A 23,517-nucleotide genomic window follows, 5' to 3' on the forward strand; every position below is an offset into this window, starting at 1 on the left:
AGGGGAGAATTTCACAAAGCCCGAGACCTCAACTACTACCATGGAGCCATGTATTTATCTCAGAGCAAGTGGATTTATGCTTGTGTAAGTAGACTAAATATAGATTTTCTTTCATTTCTTTGCCGATGTTTTACAAGTGTGTGATTATGCTATTATGTTTAGATATTATAAATACATGCTTTTATTTCTAGTTTACCTTAATCTGTCTTAACCTACAGACCAGCTACCCAGCACAGTCTCTGATGCATCCACAGGTAAGAAGGGTGCTTCCCCTCCCATCGCACAGACCACACTCTGGTGCTGCAGGAATCAGACAGGATCCAAGGGTACCCCGTGACCAGCAAAAACAACTGAAGAGGCTCTTTGACATGCTGCAACAGGATATTAGAATGCTCGCTTACCCCTTGCAACCACTGGGGTCTAGGTCACAAGCGCACCTCCTGCTCACTGTTTTGAGGTATCCTTTCTTACTCCCCACTCACGGGGAGCAGACCATGGGCTCTGAAACCTCTGCATTATTTCTAAGGCAGGTGTGCTTGCAGAAACAAATAATGTATTATAATCATTATTATATATGTTCCATATACACATAATCATATAATAATTATATAATTATAAGCATGTAGGCATCTAAAACATTTGGAACTTGCACCATTCAAGAAATCAGACCTCGGTTCAGAATTCTTGAAATCATATTTGAGATCTAAATGCAAACATGTTGCATTAAATAAGCTGCACTGGTTTTGATATTTTTGCTTCTGCTGTGTTTACATACAGAAAGACTTGAGTCTTATTGCACAGATCCAGGCCGTACTTCAAGCTGATAAATGAGTTAGTGGAAACAGACTGAAGTGCTAACATTCATTTTACTGTTCTTTCCTAGAAATGTAAAAATAGGAAAACAATACCAACCCAAAAGTTACTTTGGTTTCTGAACCTTAAAAAGAACCCTCTGTTCTTTCTCTTACATTTTTGCATTTGTCCAGGGACTGGGCAGGGAAGATGCCAATTACTGTCAAGGGAGAATTAAAACCTCAGTTGTGCCTTCCCCTCACTGCAAAATCCCAAATATAAATACAAAGTAAACTTCAGAAATGGGTGATTTGTAACAATTCTATCGGGGAAAATGGAAAGAAATTAATATAATCTCACAGTAAAATTCTGCTGCTGAGAACTCCATTCAAGAAAAGCATTTCTGAATGCTTGGTAAGTGACTAAGTAGATATGACTTTTATCTCAGTAACATCCATCATATTTGAAAAGTCATGGCAGTCTGGTGAAGTTCCCGCTGACTGGAAAAGGGGGAAACATAACCCCAACATGGCTTCACCAAGGGCAGATCATGCCTGACGAATACGGTGGTCTTCTACAATGGGGTCATGACCCTGGTGGATAGAGGATGGGCAACAGATGTCATCTACCTGGACTTGTGCAAAGCCTTTGATACTGTCCCACATGACATCCTTGCCTCTAAACTGGAGAGACATGGATGGACTGCTCGATGGATAAAGAACTGGCTGGATGGTCGCACTCAGAGAGTGGTGGTCAACGGCTCAACATCTGAGTGGAGACCAGATGGGCTGAAAGCAAGTTAAGGTTAAATACAGAGGGGCTAATTAGAAAACTCAATGAACTTCCGAATCACATCTAGAGAAGACCTTCCTTTAGAGGATATGCTATATGCTGACAATATGCTATACTCTTACAACATTGTTCATATTATTCTGCTAGGCTACAAGCACAAGTTTCTTTTAACAGGGATACTGTTAGGTGCATTGTCGGGGTATACAGATCAATATGCTAATTTATTGTGACCCAGCAGGCAACACCTGTAGTCCTGAAGATAACTTGGCTTAAACATACTAATTCCATTTCCGTGAACAGCAATTTCTCTTGCAAAACAAAGCATAATTTTAAACCAAAAAAGGTCGCAGTAAGCAGGTTATAATCTGCTAAACTAGTAACTACCCACCTCTACACTCTTGATTTCAGCTGTACCTAAGAGGTACAAAGTCTTTCCTGTGTGAGTGCAGAGAGGGTTACTCCCTTAGATAACGTAACAGATAAGATTTTCACACAAAACACAGCAATTGAAGGCAAAGAAGGAGATCTGGCTAAACTTAAGCATCATTGAGGAGTCAGCCCATGCTCCTTATCTTCCCTCAATTCTTCCTCCTCCCCAAATTACACCAGGTGACTGTACAGACAGAACTCACTGACCCACTGTGGGATACACTGCACCATCACACTTCCAGCTTCTGCCAATAGAGCCAGAAAAATGACCAAGCTCTAAAAGTCCAGTGAGTTAATATGGGGAAAAAAATGTATAAATGAAAAAGCACATTACTCTCCCGTGGAACAGGTATGTAATACAAATAGAAGTTGTCCCTACACTATCTACACGTGTTTCCAGAAAAAACGTAACTCATTGGTCTCCATTTTAATATTATGGTACAAAAATTTAACAACCATATTCCCTCTGGCTGTAACAGATGCCAAAATACTAATCCTTTGGCATTTTACTTGTAGAAGAATTGTATGCAATTTCAGAGCGCTACATCTCTGAGAATAACGAACTGCCCAAAGAACCTCAAAGAAATACTGCTGCCCTGAAATCCAAAAGAAATCAAAGATTAGAATCTGAGGTCAGAAAAGGCTGTACTTACCCCTTATTCCTGCTTTTAATGCACGGCTGGTAAAGGACTTTGACAGCATTCCAGGTCCCCACTGGCCCAGAGCTAGGCAGGAAAATATCTCCAAACAGCGTAAAAACACTGTGGGAGGAAGAATTTCCTAAAGACTCCACCAGCAGTGTGTCCGAATTTAAAAGCCATATCTATAAATGAAGAAATAATTTATTATACTGTAGATTACATCAATTTCATTTTGTTCCTTTACACTGATCCTACATCAGCTGATACTAAAGCCGCATTCTTGCAAGGTTTCTAATAAAGTGTTAACAGACATACATTGATATTTTATTATTCTTCACAGCCTTTAGAGGAGAAAAATGAGTTAATAAAATGAACTTATGCCTGATTTATCACAGTCCCTCTTAAGATCATTATTTCTGTGAAGCTCCCTCTTTTTGTGGCTGCAGCACATTCCCTTTCATAGTAACAAAAGAAACAGCCCCAAGTCATCTGTTTCAATACCAAATGGAGTATTTCTCTAATTTCATATTTTTTTTAAGAATTAGTCGAGCATATGGTGTTGAACAACTGAGGGCTAAAGACAGGGAACTGAAAGACTGCCCACTAAAAGTGCCAAAAATTAAGGATCTTTAGAAAAAATGTGATAGACTGTATGGAGCTATGACATGGGAGGAAAAAAACAATTAATGTGCTCGAAAAGGAAGGCTGGGATTTACAAACGGCTGTAACAGACCCTTGCTTGGAAAATAAGATTTTATCAGATTTAATAATGGAACTGGCATTCTTCAGCACTACTTCCTCACAGCAATTCATGGGATATTTACCACGGAGAGTTTTGAGAAATCTGAAATTTTTACATCACATTATGGATCTTATCTAATCTTTGTGTTATTATGCATCATTGTTCCAACTTATATTCAGGGCTTTCATCCTAAGTACTGCTCAAAAAGACAGGCTTTTCCTTTATTCACAGCCTGCAGTACTGAAGTGATCTGAGTTACCAATGGAAATAAATTTTTACAAGTCCTGAGCCTGTATGAAATGGTTATATATGAAATATTTATCATAGAAAACAGGATTTATGCAATGCTGCTCACTAGAGAGTAATCTTCTGCTTCTCATGACCTAATCAGCTTCAAGTAAAACAAGTTACATGATGTTAGGTAGTAGACATATGATATCCCCTGTGGAAGGAGAAAGCCACCGTTAACAGGACACATAGTATATGTTGTAATTGAATGTGACAGTCACAATTTATCAGAGCCCAAGGCTCAGAACATTACAGTGGAAGCTTCATAAAGGAGGAATGAGATATATTGATAAAGACGTCTTGGGAGGAGATGGGAGGAGAATCACTTTAGCATATACACATAAATGATGACAAGCAACTGCACTTGGCTTAGCAAGTGGCTGTTCATCAGTTTTGGTCTGGTAACTCACTGTACACATTCATAGCCTAAACTGCAACCTATACTTCATTAGCTAGCACCATTACACACGGTGCTTTAAGCCAAGTGTTGAAGAAGTGTTGGAGAAAATGGGGAAAAAAGTGTCCTATACACACAAGCCACTGTCAACATGTTTAGCTTTAAGTAACCAGAGACTCTTTCCTGTGAAATTATTAACATTTCTCTGTAAAGGAGCCTCCTGAGACAGTTTTCAGAAGGGAACATCCTTCAACTAGTCTATGGAGTAATACAGCAAGAGCTGTCTGTTCCTTTAAGAATCGTTCTGCAACTTGCTTTACAGAAAGCAACCAAACTGTTTCATTTACAACACGGCCCATATGAAAAGTACTTCCTACTACCACAAGTGTTGATATGTGTCATCTGACAATAACGTTCCACCACATTGTCTCAAGAGCAATGCAACAGATCCCTATAAATAATTTAGCACACAGGACAGAGAAAATCAACTTCTGAACTACATTTGTTCTTTAAGCAGTTAATTTCCTTCTTTTCCTCATGCACAAATTATTTTTTGATCTTGCTTTCGGGTTCAATAAACAATCACTCACCAAGACTGGGTGTGTTGACTCAAAGCAGCTTATACATGTTATTTCTGGCTAATGTAGTTTCAAATTTTGATCTATGCTTTCAACTATGTTACTCACAATGTACAATCTTTCCTCCCTCTCTACTACTTTGTTCAGCAGAGCCCACACAACCGAATTCCTCTCATATTAACTCCAGTAAGAAAAGAACCTTTACAGAAAGATAAACATGTAAAGTTTAGAATTCATTCACAGTGCAGATTGATGACCTTTGCTGAAATGACAGCATCAGGAGATAGCATTTCATTTTTTTCTCAGTAGTTTTTTTTGTTGTTTTGTTTATTTCATTTTTTGAATCAACTTGTCAATACACTTCAAAGATGTTCTTAGGAGAAAAGCTGCAAAAGTTATGCTTTGCAGACTTGATCCAAACAGGTGAAATACTATGATTCACGTTCTGTGATCAATTTCCTAAAATCTCAACCTGTGCCTCCAGCATCAGCATCAATTTGTGGACAATCGGCCTTTAGCATGGCTAAAAAAAAAAAACCTGTTGTTCTTCCTTGCTTCTTTCTAGTTCTTCACTAGTTAGTGCAGACATTACCATTACTTTCATCATCACACAGGTCAGTAGCACAAACATCTTTCATTACAGCTTCTCTATCCTCACATTCAGACTGTTCAGATAAAGACGGGGTCTCTTCATACTTCACAAAGAATAAAGCTCTCTAAGAGAACTGGTTAGCTATCTCACATATTGATCACTGCAACATCCCCCTCTCTAACCTTGACAAATGCAAACTTGTTCAGCTTACGCCCTCCAAGACACAGTCCAAGAATCAGTATCTGATTGACAGCTCTCTCCCATTTTGTTACATATTTATTTTCTTGGGATACAGAATCATAGAATGGTTTGGGTTGGAAGGGACCTTAAAGACCATCCAGTTCCAACCCCCCTGCCATGGGCAGGGACACCTTCCACTAGACCAGGTTGCTCAAAGCCTCATCCAGCCTGGCCTTGAACACTTCCAGGGATGGGGCATCCACAGCTTCTCTGGGCAACCTGTTCCAGTGCCTCACCACCCTCTCCATGAAGAACTTCTTCCTGATATCCAATCTAAACCTCCCCACTTCCAATTTAAACCCGTTACCCCTTGTCCTGTCACGACAGGCCCTTGTAAAAAGTCCCCTCCCAGCTTCCTTGTAGGCCCCTTCAGGTACTGGAAGGCTGCTTTACTTTCAAAGCACATTACAGACTAATCCCACTCCAAAAGCCATCCTTCATTCAGTACTGTAAGACTGGAGTTAGTATTCAAACACTCTGAACTCTACCACCCATCTTTTTATTTTCACAGATGTATCTTTTGGGGGTTTATGAGTTTGATCCCATCCATGGGATGACTTCACTGTATCTATCCACAAAACTACCTATTTACCTCTTTCAAACCTATCCTTTCTATAGTATAGAAAAAAACTACATCTATTAAGATGCTGCTATGCTGACCAATAATGTACAATTTTGCTTGCATTCTCCTATCTCACCATCAATTTGCTCTCCTCATGTTGTTCTTCGCTTGTAAGTCACATCAGTTAAAGGTAGGGAACCCTTCAGCAGTAAAGCAAAGAGAGGAGGCAGTGAGACATCTTTTAGAGAATGTGAAGAGGGTAGAGATATAGGACAAATAAAGAAATCTGTATACATCACTTTTTTTTCTTCCTGAGACAGAGCCTTTTATTTCTTGTCATCCTTTAAAAAAACACACTCAAAGCAGTAGTATATAGCTTTCAGGAACTTGGTTATCACCAACAGAAACTCATATTATTATCCACAAGCAACATAACTGGTAATGTTAAGTGATACATGCAGAGGAAATAAGGAAAGTGAGTACACATAGTACTTGTGGCCTTAAAAAAAACAAAACAAAACAAAACGACTTGTGAGAGACCTTAACCTTAATTATCACATACACAGCCTAAGCTGTGTGCATTCATGTATGTAAGCACAAACACTGTGAATAAGAATCTTTGGCTCATCGTCAAAATGAACAAGTGGGACAGCTGGTCCATGATGCATCAGTGACGAGAGCTCTTGTCTAAGCTGGCTGTGTACCCACAGCCTCAAGCACCTACATATTTCACTGCCTAGCTGTTTGCAATCACTACTATAAACAGTGCTTACATTACACTTGTGCCCACAAGGCCTCTGAGTCCTAAGACTTAACCCATGACTCCAGAACACCTGTTGGTATATTTACAGTACCTAGAACCTCACCCTGAACATGAATAAGGGCTTTCTGATGTTAAACACACACAAAAAAATACTAATAATTCACTAATAAAAAGGAAGGAATGCCAATCACAAGCCAGCCCCTATGCCAATGCAGCCTGCTGCTCCAATCAATTCATTGGCAAAAATGCAACTCAGAGCAAACGGTAATGGCAATCTGCTAAAAACCCTGATTTTTCTGTCAGAAAATAAGTTTGTTCTATATAAGCTACTAGAATTAAGCATCAGAATATTAGGTAACTTGGAAACACATAAGCTACAAAAAAAAATAATTTTTAATGGCTCCTCAATTAGATTATACATAGTGACAATTATGAGACCTTATTTTATCATCACAGAAGAAGTATTCCTCAGTGATTGCACAGATTTTGTCTTGGCACTAAAATTTATTTAAAAGCAACAGATATACACTTACCTCAGAATCTGGATGTTCAGACATTATAGTACTGGGACAATGTAAAAATAAAACAATTTACTTCATTAGATTGCCGACCTCAACAAAGTGCATCTATAAGTCTATCCAGGGCAGGAACCTACAATCACGTATTTCTTTATCTTTGTGTCTATCAATTACTTATACAAACTGCAAAATTACAAATTCTGTGCCTATATTTAGTTCATGAAAAAAAGAAAACATCCCTGGTTATGCCACATGTACAGTATTAAGATAATTCCAGACTAAGATTCCTATCCATCTTAAAAGTTTGAGGAATTTAGCTGCCACTATTTAAATATCAAGCTTAACCAAGTTTAACAGCATCAGAACATTAAGTATAATAGGCAATTTTATTTTTGTTTGCACTTCACTTTGCAATGTAATGTACTGACTACATTAGTGGTCTCTGCTGACTTAAGACAATATTTGTGAAAGATGCTATACAATTTGATGAACTCCTGGTGATTAAAGATAAGAAGCACTGGAGCAAGAAGATGAGGTATATATTATAAAGTCAAAACCTTTCCATATTTTCTGAATACAAAACACTGTTATTTCTCTGCTACTTGTGGTGCATCTGTTATACTTTGATAAAGAAAATTTTTGTATGTACATATACTTAGATTAAAAACATAGGGAAGTTTCTTACTTGAACAGAACTCTTCAGAACTACTTCAAGAATCTGAATTTGTTAATTTTCTTTAAACACACAGTCATGAACAGCATAAATATAATACATTTTAGGAGCTGGGATTCATAGGTTAAACTTTTTCAGCAAGATAAAGATTAAAAAAAAAAAAAACTTACCAGAATATAAATTTTGCCATTATCCCCTTTTATGGTAAATCTAAACGTGCTTTTAGCAGAGGCAAATTCCACAAGACACTGAGCAACCATGCTCTGTACGAATTGAGACCTGTTTAATAATTAACGACATACTATGTTTTTATGATGTTTTCACAACAACTACATGGGCAAAGTCATTCATATTGATGTAGTACAAGTATAGTAGTATCTCCATGCTGTCAGTTCTACTACATCCTACAATCACGGCTTCTTTATCTCTCCCTCCTTCAAAAACAGAGGATTTTATTTCCTGCAACAGGAATTTTTGAATAGATCAGCAGTCTAAACTGTTCCACATCCTTTATTTTGACCAACACCAAATGTCAAATGCTAAATAAAAGCTCTACCCTATTATATTTTGCACATACGAACACCAAGTTCAGAACAATGCACATATTTCAAATATAATTCACAAAAGAACTGTGACTAACACACAGTACACGATACCAGATAGCTAGATTGAGGTCTGTTTCATATCAGTCTTCAAACTGAATTACTTAAAATTTAAAAAATCTCACTTACAATTAAACATTTCAAGCTTTACTTAATTTAACTTTACATAACGTAACCTTCCATTTCTATAATTAGCCACCAGACAACATGCAAACTTTTACAGTTCAAAATGTGAAACTCTAGAACAGGTTGCCCAGAGAGGTGGTAGATGCCCCATCCCTGGAAACATTCAAGGCCAGGTTGGACAGGGCTCTGAGCAACCTGATCTAGGTGAAGATGCCCCTACTCATTGCAGTGGGGTGGACTAGATGACCTTTAAAGGTCAAGTCCAATACAAACTATTCTATGGTAGTATGATAAGTAAGTATTGTATTATGGTTTATCATCTGAACAGTGAGACACTGAGACAAATTATACACAACTTCTCTGCTGCATCAACACAAACATACACAAAGACAAGCAAACAAAATTGTACATGACTGAATTCAGACTACATTACCTTCACAATACTTAATTCTGTGATGATTACATAAAATTTGGCAGCACTTTGTTATTCTATGTAATTATTTGAGAAACGAGAATGTTAGTGCATTTCTAGTCTCCTTTCTAAAACGTAAACCTGAGAAAATTACATTATTATTTTTTTGTTACCTTGGTGTTGGGCTGAAACTTTCCTCAGATGGTCGAATAATTACCTCGGTGACATAATATTTAATGGTATCTAAAGTGATAAAAAACATTTTTCAGGTACCACAGAACAACCAACTAGTTAAGAGTAGACTGTAGGTCACTTATCTCTACACTCATTAAACTTTTGTTCAGCACTCAATTAAGAGGTGCAGGAGATGGTCAAATTCTGCTTTGGTTTGTGGGAGGAGAAGCAACCAATAACAGAAAACACACGTTGCCAGAAGAGAACTGCTCTGAGCTAATTACATGATCAGCAATTTGTCATTCATATTGATCCTTGTTTAACGCTGGGAACAATCATCTTGAAACAAAGCGAGCAAGAGCTCAAGCCAAACCAAAAGATGAATTGGAAGAAGTTTCCTAAAGCACTGAGATCAGCATAGCTTACCTAAGTATTTTAGTACCCTCTGCTGCTCAGTAATGCTGCACTAAATCACAAGAGACAGTTTTAATAACAGTACACACAGGGGAATCATTTTCTTCTTTGCTCAAAGAGCAGAATAGAACTTCTTTCCAAAAATCACACTAACTCAACACTAATACAGCACAAATTCCGAGTTTCAATGTAGTTGTTCCCCAAAAGCTTCATCAAGATAGCCTTTAACACCGAATGGAAGTGTTTGAGCACAGAATTTAGTCCCCATCAATAAGATCAGGTCAAAGATGATCATACTGAAGCTCTGGGTCTGTGCTACAAACACAGCCTAACCAGAGATCTGACAGAACAGGTTAAGCATATATATAGCAATACATTCATTCCACTAAGCCTTAGCATGTGAACAACAGTAAAGATTCATCAGTTTTATAAATTTTAAGAGTGGAAGGGATTGTCTCATCTATCTCTGTCCACACACACCACTAAAACTGGATGAAAGCGAGCAGTTCAGGAAGACACTTGATCTGTTTTAAAGTTTCCAAAGGCCTGGCGATCCCACCCCTTCTCCAGATCAGTACTACACTTTTTTCATTATCCTCACTGTTAGGTAATTATATTTTTACCTCTAAGTTTAATTTTAGTCTGCTCCTCGCTGTGCTTAGTCCTGGGAGACAGGAGGAAAAGAAGCCAGTGCAGTCACTCAAGCTCCCCAGCTGTTACCCAGAGCAAGAAATCGGTGCTACTGCTGCAAGGGCATTGGGAATTAAGGAGATGTCTGCTTGTAGAGATATAGAAGGTGGGATTTCCTAAGGAAGAAGTCATACGAGCATATGGGGATAGAGTTGGAGGAAGGAATTTCAGTGGAATTGCAAAGCCAAATCTGGCCTCCACAGCTACACTGCTCTAACCCAGCTTTATCTTCTAGGCATGGACATCTGCTTATGGGGAAGCACCAAAGCATGACAGTCAAGTCTGCTCCTTAGTCTCTTTTTACAGAAATGGTTCTGCCCAGACTTATACCATACATCTCTGGTTAGGTTTTTTGTCTGTTCTTTGAATTCTATGTACATTTCCTGAAGTACTGAAGAAGGATGGTCAAACAATGGACATGCTGTCTAGCTTCAGCCATGTGCAGAGTCCAAATGAAATCCCTGCACATCTACACAGGATTTGCCTTTTCCCATACCCACTGATCACATCACTGGTTGCAACAACTGTCTGAAGGCTTAGATTAAGGCCTCCATTATTCAGGGTGATCTCTGAAGCCCTTCTCTGACTACTGCTTTCCCAAAGTCACAACCTGCTTTGTGGGCTTTCAAACATCTTACCTCAAATTTGGTTTTATTAAAGCCTGTACTGTTCAAACCTCTGTAAAGGACAATCAACCATCTGTTACAGAAGACCTTCTGCCTTGCAGCTCCTTATGACTTATTTCTTAAACATTTTCTGAGAATTTTTTATATTGTCCAGATCTCTGAACTTAGCCAGGCTCACAGTGACTAATGCAGGGGAGTAGAGGGAGAGTGGAAGAAAGACCCCTGCTAATACAGCCTTATCATTGCTTCTCTCCCGTTAATAAACTGCATTTTAAAAAAGACCAGAGATTCATCTTCACACTACTTCAGATAAACCCTGCTGATTCAATATAATGACAGCTTGTAAACCAGTAATTTCACCATCATCAGAAATTATGAGACCTAACCTGTTTCTTTGACAAAGCTTCCTTTCCAAAAAACCAGGCTGGCTGTTAACAATCACATCTTTAGCTTCTAGTTCTGTGTTGATCAAGTTCTGAATTAACCTTTCCATTATTCTGTAGGACTGACAGCAAAATAAACAACCTGTAATTTCCCAGGTCTCCTTTTTTACTGGCATTCCTAGCGAAATGGAATCATGCACTGAGTTTTCTGAAGCTTTAGAATTAGCCAAATACGTCACAGAAACAAGGATGAGGAAAATCCCTGTTGTCAGTCACTTTCAAGGTCTAACAGCGGAAGCAACAACCTGATCTGTTCCAGAAGGCAATAAGACAAACACACAGGAATCAGCCCTGCACCTTACTGATAAACTACTTTCCCCCAGAATTCCTAACCTCCAGTGGTCAATGGCTGATGCAGTGGTCTGGTTTGGTTTGTACATTCCATACCTGATGATACTGTTTCTCCCAGCATTGTCTTGCAGCGCTTACAAATTACTCTGGTATTTTCCTTTGATTTCTGTAGGACAAAGAAATGTCATTTAAATGTCACTCAGTTATTCTGAAAAAGGAATGTATAATTTTAACATACTCTACAGAGCAGATAGTGACCTTTGTACTTGTTTCTGTTCTCTTTATATTTACATGCATTCTCTTTATGTTTACATATGTCTTTTGAGCAACCTGGTCTAGTGGAAGGTGTCCCTGCTCACGGCAGGGGGGTTGGAACTAGATGTTCTTTAAGGTTCCTTCCAACCCAAACCATTCTATGATTCATACACGCAGATTTCCATTCACTACTTCAGCTTTCTACACTTCGACTTGCTTGCAAGTTTCATACTAGTTTTAAAATCTAGCAATAGATACTGACCCCACAGCATAACGTGTAATAGCTAACAGGAGAATCTCATAATATTGAGTGACTGGATGATAAAATGACAAGGTAAATTTGATTTTGATAAAGGTCAAGTAAGGCACATGAAAAGAAGTATTCCAAAATATATACATAAAATATTATGCTGCAATGTGACTACCATCACTCAGTAAAAAGTTCTAGCCACTGTGAACAGTTTTGCAGTTTCAATATTCAGCAGAGGTCAGAAAATGTCCACAGGGTATTCTGAATTACGAATAAACAGCTGAAAAACACAACACAGCATGATATTCCAGAAAGGTGCGGTGGATTCTATTCTTGGACAACCCCTCTAGCTCAATTCAAGCAGAAACAGAAAAGGTATTGACAAAGAATAAGAGTAATTGCCATGTGGCAAGAAAATACGCATAATGGGACAAAGCATGAATGACAGAAAACTGAGGGGTATCACTGATATATATCAAATCATTAATGTTTAGGAAGAGCCAAAGAGCCAAACAACATTTACTCTTATAGCTCATGCTATGAAATTATAACCTGGTTTGTATCAAAGAAAGGAAGGTATTTGTCACACAATGTATAATATAGTTTAGTACTAACTACAAGAAAGTATTTTTCATATTAAAAGTATACGTAAGTTCAAAAAGTCTTCAGAAATTCAGGGACACTAGTGTCCATCAAGGGCTTATTAAAAACCAGAAATGTGGGTAACAACATCTAGTTCCAGAAGTCTTTAGAGTGGACAAAACATCACTCAATTCTTGCCTTGCTCTTAGGCACCCATTACTGCCCACTGAAAAAGACCTCATTTCTGGATGAACTTGTGATCTGCCCTAGTAACACTCCTACTAATTCCAGTGTTAGTATTTAAATTCAGTATCAGTATAAAGATGCAAGTAGGCACAACTACTTTAATCCAAAGTCTAAACACTAGAACTGGTTCTGTGTGTGCTTATTAACTGGGGTGTAGCACAGAACAGCTCTGGTCTGGAAGCAGCACATACATACAACCACAATGATGCTCCTGAGTTAATAAATCCTTCTGGAGATAGAAATCATGAGAATGTAATGAAAAGACACCTAAATTAGATTTTTACATGTGGTCTTTGTATAATCACCTTTACAATAGTTCATAAAATATACAGTCCATAAAAATACCCATGTGTAATTAAGCAAATATTGGGTTATTGGCTTGGTTTATAAGTCCGAAGAAGTCACTATCTACTTGAGAAATCACACTGCAGCACACGCCTACAAAAACTGTATCTAGATTTAGAATAAATCAAACTAGTTGAGGGGAAAAAGATGGCAACAGTTCCCATGGATTCCAACTGGAGTGAACACATATGTGCTCTTTGGGGAGCATAGTTTTTCTTCATCAGCACTATCATACTCCTCAGGATTCAAATTTTAAAATGGATGATGATGATGTGTCAGACTGATGTCCAGAACATGAAGTGGTGCTCTGTGGCCAATCACATCACAGAATTACTGGGGAAGGGGAAGTGCAGCATGAAATGAATCCAGTGCCCCTACCTATGTCAGGTACACTTTTCATCTTACAAAGCTAAGTTTTGAAGTATGCCCATTACAGCCTGTCTTCAGAACGTGGACTGTGGACTTACAGAGGGCGCAGATTTCCAAGCACAGTCATCCCAATCAAAAATTGAATAAGGCTGTGTTAATTGATTTATTCTAATTCAGGTGCCTTGAAGGGCATGTGGGCTGTGATTAGATCGGTGATGAAAGAGATTACGGACAAGTGAAACAGAGACACCAGGCCAATTTGTTCAGTTACCCTATGGAATGTGGAAGTACTTCCTGCTGCAATGATAGGGAAAGGCTAAACTAGAGATAGAGGAGTTACACACACAAGTCTGGATCATTAAGTAGGTTGTGCTTAGTCTAACAATCTGTACTAAAATATAGCCAAATGCCGGACATGTATTCAGGAACAATAGAGCCAGTAATGATAAAATAAAGGAATACATACTGGAAATCAGCAAAAATCAAAAGGGTTCAGATGATGGTAGATAGCCAAACCAGAGTTACTAATGAGATGCTACAAAAGAAAGGGCAAACATGATCTCTGAAGGCATGAAAAATTAATAGTTGATAGGGATAAAAAGAAAAATGTAACATCTTCAAAATTAGTGAGATAACTACTGCAAAAATGAATCTATAAGTTATGTTCAAAATTTGGAAAATTGTGTGAAAAACTGCTACAAAAAACTATTATAGAGAATAAATACATTAAAGAGAGATAGAAAGTTACAATTCTTAGGGCATTTAATCTAATAAGAAGGCAGCAAAGAGTCAGAATGTTTAAGCACTGAAACAGTTTGTCAAGGAATGTGATAAAGCTTCCATCATCTGAAGTATTAAATTAATATTGGATGTCTTTCTCAAAGCTAGACCTCAGACAGAACTGATGGTTTTGACACTGGAAAACCTAAGCGTTCTCTGATCTGTACCATGCAAATAATAAAATGAACAGAAAGGACCATGCTAGCTCCATGAAAAACTGCAAGTGTCCCACATGGGATCTGAACTTATGATCCCGAAGTGCTTGTTCCCCACAAACCAGGAATCAAACTAGAAGCTCCAGGGAGATCCCAACAGCCCCTGATAAAGCTTCAGAGAGCTGACTATGTGGATATAACTATTGTTATGGAAATCAGTAAAAACAGTTGTTGCATATACCCAGTTATCCCCTTTCACAATTCCTACCTTACTACTCCTCTCAAGCATACTCAGTAAAATTACTTGCTTAACATGGAGAGCAAGGATACGTAGACAGGGTTTTGTGAAAAACAGCACTTGAGGGTGGCACAAATACTGCACAGTACAAGTATGTAATACACAGGACTTCCTTGAAAGCTACAACTTGAAAGTCTTTTTCTGACGACAGTTAGAGGTGCTAGCTGAGAACTGTGCAGTATGGGACCTAAAACCACAGCTAACTCATCGTATCATGCTTGATGGAAAAAGCAATCGTTTTAGCTCAACTAATTAAATCAATATATCTATTTGACAACTTGCAGCTGTTGGCAATCTGCAGATGGAGGTGGATCACCAGCCTAATATTTTCTGTTTCTATTCCTAAGGATCCATGATACGGTGTCAGGGAAAATATTTTCCCCAAGAGATACTATTAGGATGCTGCAAGACCATCTGACATTTAAAAACTATGTTACGCTGAAAGACTAATAGATGTGAGAAATATGTTTGCAATGGACGGATGCTATCTTGGTCCCACTGGACACCGGAAAAGATTGTTTGAGCATCTCCGGTACATATGGGTCATAGGCAAACACTTACAGAAGAACTGCAATGCAATTAAAAAGGAACTTTCACACTGAGGCAGACCGTAACAATATTCTCTGAAATGAGAACATTTATGCCAATAGCAATCTATCTTGCCTGTAGCTTTCTATTGCTCATGCAAGAATTTTCTGTTCCAGTATGAGGGCTTTTTTCCTTATTAGTTCAGTTTCTGCTGGATCATACAGTTTTGCTCATTTGCTTGGCAACTGAGCGATGCTGGAAATAAGCAAATGCAGAAATGAGAATTCATTTTAAGTGTGCAAGGTGTAGAAAGAGGGATTTGACACAAACAAGGAAAGAATTCTCAACTTGAATACAAGTGTAAGGAAGCAAACATAAAAATTCACCACACTGAACTACTACTGTATGTCTTTGACAGAAAACAGCCTCCTCCCTCATTCAAAAGTTCTGCTGTTATCCTGGTTTGATCCACATCTCAGTAACATCTTTGTTCTCATGTTCCTGCCGCAAACAACCCTTTTCTGGCAAACATTCTCTTTGATTGAAGAAGCGTGTTGGGCGGACTGCTCCCCTGTCTTTGGGCTGCAATATGAACTCCATGCACCCTGTCTCTTCCTGCCTTTGTTCCCATTTTTATGTCTTTTGAGACTACAGGAATGTGAGATAATTCACTTTGGGGACCTCTGGTAGAAAGCACTGTCCTCTCGGAAATTCAGAATCTTCCATTCAGCCTCCTTCTTAAGGATACTTAGAAGAAATCAGTCCAATTGCCACAGAGTTAATCCTAATTAATCTGCTTCTCCCATGCTGACATCTTTTCAGGGTATCAGTTCTTATTTTCCCATCCCCATATTCTGCTTTTCAAAGAACAATGGAACAAGAAACCAAAGGACCAAAGCTGCAAGACTTGCAGATATGGACCACAGGACAGAACTTGTCCCCAGGCAGATGGCTCGCTTGGATGCGCTGTACCAGCAACCACTGAACTGTGAGAATCCCAGTGATTTAACTGGGGATAATACAAATCCCTAATGATGATAAGCAGCAGCAGCAGACAGGAATTGGGGTCTCTGGCATTACTTCTCAACAGATTAAAAGTTTCATGCTGGGAATCTGTACATACCACATCATCAGCTGTTACAGACACAAGTTGCCAAGGCAGCAAGGGTTCCCGTAATTGTAGAAAGATTTCAGTAATTAGGTTTAATACATGGTATTGGAAGAAAAGATGGCATCTGCAGGCCCAACCTTTGTCAGCACAAATACAGACAAGCAGTAGATTAACAGAAAAGACTTTATGGAAATGGAGGCTTTGCCGGACTAAGTTCCTTATGACCTTCTGGTAGAAGAAAAGATTATTGCTTGAACTTTTATAAAAGTGCTAGATTTCCAAGAGAAGTAAAGCACTGAAATTTATTTCTTCATGGGTTTTATCCCATCATTGAAACGTCAGTATCCCTATAAATGGTTTTTTTCCTGGGCAGCAACAAATTTTGATGTTTCTAAGCCAAATGATAGGCTTCCTAGAGACTCAGCTAATGGATATATGTCCTCCTGGAACATCTCAGAAAAATCAACATGAAGAGTTATAACCTGGGGTGGCAGGTCCCTTTCACTGGACAGAGCAGTCAAACAAACTCAATTTCCTTATTATATTATTAAGAGTGTAAGACAGCCACACCTCAACCATAACCACATTCTGATTTTTCCAAGTCATTCTAAAGCTAAAAAACAGAAAGAAAAAAAATCACAGCTTCCTTTGATCATATTTATAGTTATACATCCAGTCATAGTTTGTGAAGAAGCACTGTAATTCCAGTTTCCTCCTCACTGTTCACTCCATTACCTTCTGACAAACACCTAACCCATTACAGTTATTATCTTACTAAATGTTCATGTCCTTCACTCAGGATATTTTTTGGGGAAATATTTGGGTTTAGAACTACATAATTAAACAGTTTCTAATTCACTTTGTAGGAAGAAGTTTTTTCTTGCATATCTAGGTCAATATTAAGACCATTGTGGCATGCTTCAGAAAATGTAAGTCATTGTTTAGAATATTTTCTGGCTTCTGTACAACTGAATGTCAACAACTCCCTGTGACCCTCAAAACAGCTCTGTAATACATACAAGTTAAATAAAGCAGTGACAAAAAGGTGATTTGCAATGAAAAAAGGCCAAATACATTTACATAAGGATTATTCAAACACAATACTTTACCAAGTTGGAGCCACTCGGAGAAGCATGGTGTCCAGCCTCTGAGCAGCACGTGGGAGATTCAGGCACATGTGATTCTTCTCCCGCATTCAGCAGGGAAAAAGTGTCTCCAAGAAAACAGTCATCCTGCTGAGGATGCAAAGTGCTTCTGGCAAAGGGGTTAGCGTGACAACACCACTCTTCAACTAAAGCACTCCAGTTCTCACTTGGTAGAGGAAGAACTCTGAGAAATTTCCTAAGAGAGAAGAAGAAAAAAATATTCCAATATATTATATTCTTTTCTAAGACACTGAAAGAGAACTTAGACTCCTTACTAAAAGAGGGAAGGGGGGCAGCAGCAGAAGTGCTTGAGTCTCCTTTCAGTCAAAGGCACTTTCTTTGGATGAATTCTGAGAAAGCAATGGCTGAGTGTTTCCTGCCAATTTATTGACGAAGCGTTTCCCAAGGGTGAATCTCCAACGATTATAAGGCAGAACTTGGCATAATCCTCTCTTGAAATGAATCACATGGCAAAAATAAAACAATTCTATCCAGTCGTGAAAAATATAACAAATGGCATTTCGCAATTATATTTAATATTACTGATTGTAAAGGTCTGTTGTACCAAATGTTGATATAAAACCAACAGAAACAGCCTGCTGCCAGAGCAAGGGAGTGCACATCCTCTGAAGCCCCTCAAAGTCAGGTACTAGACTTCGGTCTAGTACCTGACAAAATCTTGACAAAAATACCACAGTATATCTTCATTTAAAAAATAAAAAGAGATAATGCAATCTTCACTTAGATTCAGATTCAACTTTCAAAAATCACATACAAAAAAACCCAAATCTCTTTCTCCTGGGCAGCTGTACTGACCAAGAAGGCTGCTCCAGCCAATGCCAGACTTTGCTTTCGTTATCGGTGTTGTTTTTAACTTACTTTTTTTGGTTACACACAGTATCAGAGGATTTTATAAGCTAAGGTTTGAAATCACTGCTTTAAGTTGTAAAGTATACTCTTAAAGCTAGAATATACGCATAGGGTTATATAAACACCAGCTTGGTCATGAGTGAGTGATCAATGCTTTCCTGACTACATTTCCATTCTGTGGTCCCACAAGACGTGGTTTTTTTAAGAATGTAAAAGTATTGAAGGGTACTGTCCACATATTTTTACCTTCTTTAGTCTGTGTTTTCTAGAAGACTACGGCATTGGAAAGAAATTCAGCACCTTTACCAAAACAGTGGGCAATGGCTTTAACAGTGTGCACTCCTCCACAAGTTTTCTACCTGTACTGTTTGTTACACAGCTGTGCTTTCTAGTTTCCTTGAATGCTTTCCTTTTGTTCCCATTTCTTCTGCTGTTGCCTGAATCCTTTACAAAGAGTTTCCTGATTCTACTCCTTATTTAAAACTTGTAAATACAACTTTGCTTATGGTGCTACTTCACAAACACACAGCTGCTAAACCAACAGTTAGACACCTTCCCTTTCCTGCAGTTCAGAGACTATTCTTTTCTGAAGATGCCAGTTCTTCCCACAGTAGTTTCTCGTGCCTTCTGTATTGCTGGGTGGGTGAAAGTAAAATCTTTATTAAAAACTTCCTTCTTTCTAGACTGACAATACATTTTAAACTGTGCTTGCCCCACCTGCAGATGAAAGTTGGAATAACTTGTCCTCGGACCCAACTTTACCATAACTAAACAAGATCAGCTCTTGGCACCACCCATCACTGTGGTTTTATCTACTGCCTGAGATACAACCACAATTCTGCCATGCTGGGACCTTAATTCTGGTGTTGGCCTGATGACTGATTATTCCAATAATCAGTCAACCTTCCCAGTGCACAGCTTTGCACTGAAAAAAAAGAAGTCTTCATTCCTAGGTATCGCTCTTTACACTACAACAACAAAAAGCTGTTATTGCTCAGCAATGGTTTTTCAAGTGTTAGATACAGGAGGAAAAAAAAAAAGCAGAGATTACCTTAATCTTCAGACTAATGTCCAGTTTCATTACATTACCCTTTGCTTACCCTCCCAGTCTACAGCATCAAGATCTTGAATCCTTGCCCAACAAAAGCAGTGGCTCCAACCAGTAGGAATTTTATAAACAGACTCCTCCTAACTTTAAGATACATAGAAAAGATAGCATTTCCACTATATTTTAGACTTTTGCCACTCATAAGCAGGAAGCCATATTCTGAATCCCTAGAACTGGAAAAATGTAACACTAAAAAATGTAACTTTCCAGAAAAACAATGACAAAGACAGAAACTTTAAGTTTACTGTGTGCTGACTAACCTGAGGCTGCTAAATACAGTAATAAAACCTGGCTAACAGAGGGACTCATCTCCCCAGAGTTTCTCCTAATAACAACTGAGTTTCTACTTTAAGACAGTCACCTAGGCTGCCTTAACAGTCAGAGCCTGACAAACAATTCTTAGGTTTAGAATTTTAAGAGAAACTTTCTCTTTCTGAAAGTGTCCAATATAGTCAGGCTGAATCTCCTCCTGGAGACAGCGCTTTATCTCCAAACAGAGAAAGCCTAGGTAATTAATTTTTAAAGGCCATAAGTTAGGCACTAGTTGAAAAGAGTTCTGCCATAAGGATGTAATTCTTAGGTGCACTTCCATGCTAAGGTAAGTATTTGATCATAGAGATCCTCATAAGACTAGACTAAGAAAAATAATCCCTAACACCATTATTAACTAATATCAAAGAACCCAGTAATATCATCCTATCCACTGAAAATTCCAAAAACTGGAGGTAATGGGAGACTTTTAAACATACAACTCTTTTGTTCCATCAGAGAAAAAGAGAAAGAAAAAAGATCCAGCTGAATTTCTTTAACAGCAGTCCTCCTTATTTAATTACAAAAACCAACCTTGGACAGCCCAGCTTGACAGTTAATTGTCATGCTTAAAGCTATTTATGTAGGAAAAGTGTAATTAAAAGATTTCCCCTGCCATCAGTTGTTTCAATAGATTATTTATGTTGTACAAATTCTTAGTGTTTAGACTAAAGAAATGGTTTATTGCATAATAGTCAATTTACGAAATTTATTTTTCACAACATTCATCCTTTAAAAAAATTCTTCATGACAGAAACAAAGCCTTAAGGAATTATTTTATCTATGAGCTACACTTAGCCTAACTGGAAGGAGAGGAAGAAAAAAGAAAGTATCCCAAATTCTTTGCAGCTCTTAAATCATGGAAGAAAAAAAATAATCTAATCACTTCCTCTAATGTGGGTAATGTGAGGGTAATGGAGAAGAATCAGAGAGCATAACCCTATCCTCTGAAGAGCTATCACATTTATGGAAGGAAGCAGACTAAGCCAGGGGATTTCAGACAATGTATAGAGTCCATTTTCTTGCATCAAGGAGGGATCACTTACATTTAAACCATTCCTAACATAGTTCTCTAATCTAATCATTAAGATGATGGCTTTACGCAGTCTTTAACACTGAAAAAAAAAAGCTTTAGAATAGGTTTGGGTTGTTGGGGTTTTTTATCATTTTAACCTAAACTCCTCCTGCTTCTGCTGAAGACTGCTGCCACCTTCTCTTCAGCACCTTCTTAAATATTGCAAGAGTCTTACGTCTACTCCAACACCTTATCAAAACTAAATCCCGTTTATTTAAATTTCTTCTCAAAGGTATCATTTTCTAGATCTCAGTTTTTTCATTACAGACCCTTTCCTAGTAACTGACACTTTAATAAGTTCCCTCTCACACAGTTCTGTAATTCCCCTTCGATCCCACTGCCTGTGCTGCCGTTGTCATACTCCCTCTCCCTGGAGAGACCAACACACAAATTCTGCAGCTAAAAGTACTAACTTCAGTACTGTCTTCCTTTTGGAACTGCTGGAACAGGTGGTGTTGGATACACTGGCAGCTTCACTCTTCTACCCCTGTCTTAGTATTTCTTAGTCATAATACTCAAAGGTGACAGAGGTTGCTTGCAAGGAGAAATCCCAAGTGAAGAGCCATGAACGTGACTTCTTTTCACTTTCTCAAAAACTCTGTCTGCATGTTACAGGATGCAGACCCAAAAAATGCAAACTTCATGCATATGAAATTGATGTGCTGAAATTCAAGAAAACACCCACTCAGAGATGAAAATATAGAAGTGCAATATCTTTTGAAAGCAAATGTTACTGACTAGAAATTACAAGTTTCATTACTCTACAAATGTACCAAAATAAGAGCTATTACTAGACTTTCTGATGAGACATTTCAGTAAAGAAAGCCAGGAAATCCTCACTGAGTTGCATTCAAGCCAGCCAAAATCCATATGTATGACAAGAAAGCAACAGAAGTTTACAGAATATACTGCATTTGTATTACCATTTTGAGAATTAGGAGTGACACAGATCACAAAAGGCTGCAAGTGCATCTTTAACAATTCTTATCTATCCAGCCGAAGCTGCCAAAATTGTTCATCATAAAAGCCAGAACATGCAGCAGATTTTTATTAAAATTCTCATTCACTCTGCACACTTTGTAAGGAACAGAGATAAGGCTCAGCCACACAGCTAAGAAACAGCTCCTGTGTTTCCCAAATTCAGCATCCCTGAACTGTGTGGCAGTTGGCTTTGCTTAACAGATAGAAGGGAGCTGTGGTCAACATCCCCATTCCGATCAACCACTCTTTAACTAAAGCACAATGACTGAAAGGAATTTGTAAGATGCTGGGAATAACTGAAGATCACTGAAGTGCAGAGAAAGAACGAAGTCCAGGCTAAAATGTTCAGTTTTATTCCCTTCAACATAGCAAAGATGTCAGTTACAAACAGACTATGACTATTTTTTAAATCAATGAGAACTATGAACACTTGCAATATTTCTAGCTAAAACATTACAGCTTTTTGTCTGCACAGGAAAACCAGAAGCTATTATGATGACTGCAAAGAGATTCTGGATGAAAAAAAAGCATAGATCACAAAGCAGAAATTTTTCACATAGGGAAGTCCAGCTACAAAAGGAAATGTCTTGCTCAAAGCATAGCAGACAAGAAGGAAAAAAATACAGATTTCCCAGCTTCCCGAGCAATGCACCAAACTCCTTTTTTGAGGTACTTCTACTTTCCAGACAGAATGAAATCAACAAGTAAATGAAAAACTGTTTCAGCTAATTTTGCTTTTACCTATGCGTAGTCCTTCAAAAGTGTACTCATCTATGAATTTCAAAGTAAATACTTTTTAGCTGTCTCTCTAAGTACCCAAAATAACACAAATACCAATCACTATGGCATTTATTGCTATAAACACAAGACACTGCAGTACTCACCGGTCTTTCACTATGACATCACCACAGGATTGACAGTAGAAGACATAATTCTTCTGAGGTTTCACGCTTTCCCTCAAAGTAAAAACCAAATCTATGGATAGAAAAAGACATATTAATCTTCAAAAATGTATAAAATTTTCAGTCACTTTTACAGAGAAATCCTGCCAAATACCTCAAACTAAAAAAAGATAAGAATCTAAGAAACAAAGCAAAATGCTCACATTTAAAACACAACCTTAATTTATTGACTCGAAGCAAGTACTTAAATTGGGGAAAAACTTGTAATCTCCACCTCATGCCTCATATTGCTGAGTAGAAATTCTATACGTGAATAATTATTTTAAAGGTGTAAATCTTCTCCACAGGATATTGTAAGATTAGAGATTTTATAAATTAAAATTCAGTGCCACTCTTTTGTAATATTTCTGCCATAGGAGGGTA

At 38.0% G+C, this 23,517-nt stretch overlaps 1 protein-coding gene across 1 annotated transcript in view; it reads right to left on the bottom strand.

The window, feature by feature from the left end:
* UBE3D (ubiquitin protein ligase E3D) overlaps positions 1-23,167 on the bottom strand; it is a gene marked incomplete at both ends in the record, with an annotated part of 49,665 nt that extends 26,498 nt beyond the window's left edge. Inside the window, 6 exons of the mRNA XM_010159984.1 lie at positions 2,667-2,836; positions 8,178-8,286; positions 9,321-9,390; positions 11,882-11,951; positions 17,814-18,045; positions 23,077-23,167. Of these exons, the coding sequence (XP_010158286.1) occupies positions 2,667-2,836; positions 8,178-8,286; positions 9,321-9,390; positions 11,882-11,951; positions 17,814-18,045; positions 23,077-23,167 (742 nt within the window). The remainder of the gene's footprint in view (positions 1-2,666; positions 2,837-8,177; positions 8,287-9,320; positions 9,391-11,881; positions 11,952-17,813; positions 18,046-23,076) is intronic.
* Positions 23,168-23,517: the final 350 nt, after the last annotated feature.

Source organism: Eurypyga helias, unplaced genomic scaffold (genome assembly GCF_000690775.1).
Source record: "Eurypyga helias isolate BGI_N326 unplaced genomic scaffold, ASM69077v1 scaffold171, whole genome shotgun sequence".
Lineage (NCBI taxonomy): Eukaryota > Metazoa > Chordata > Aves > Eurypygiformes > Eurypygidae > Eurypyga > Eurypyga helias.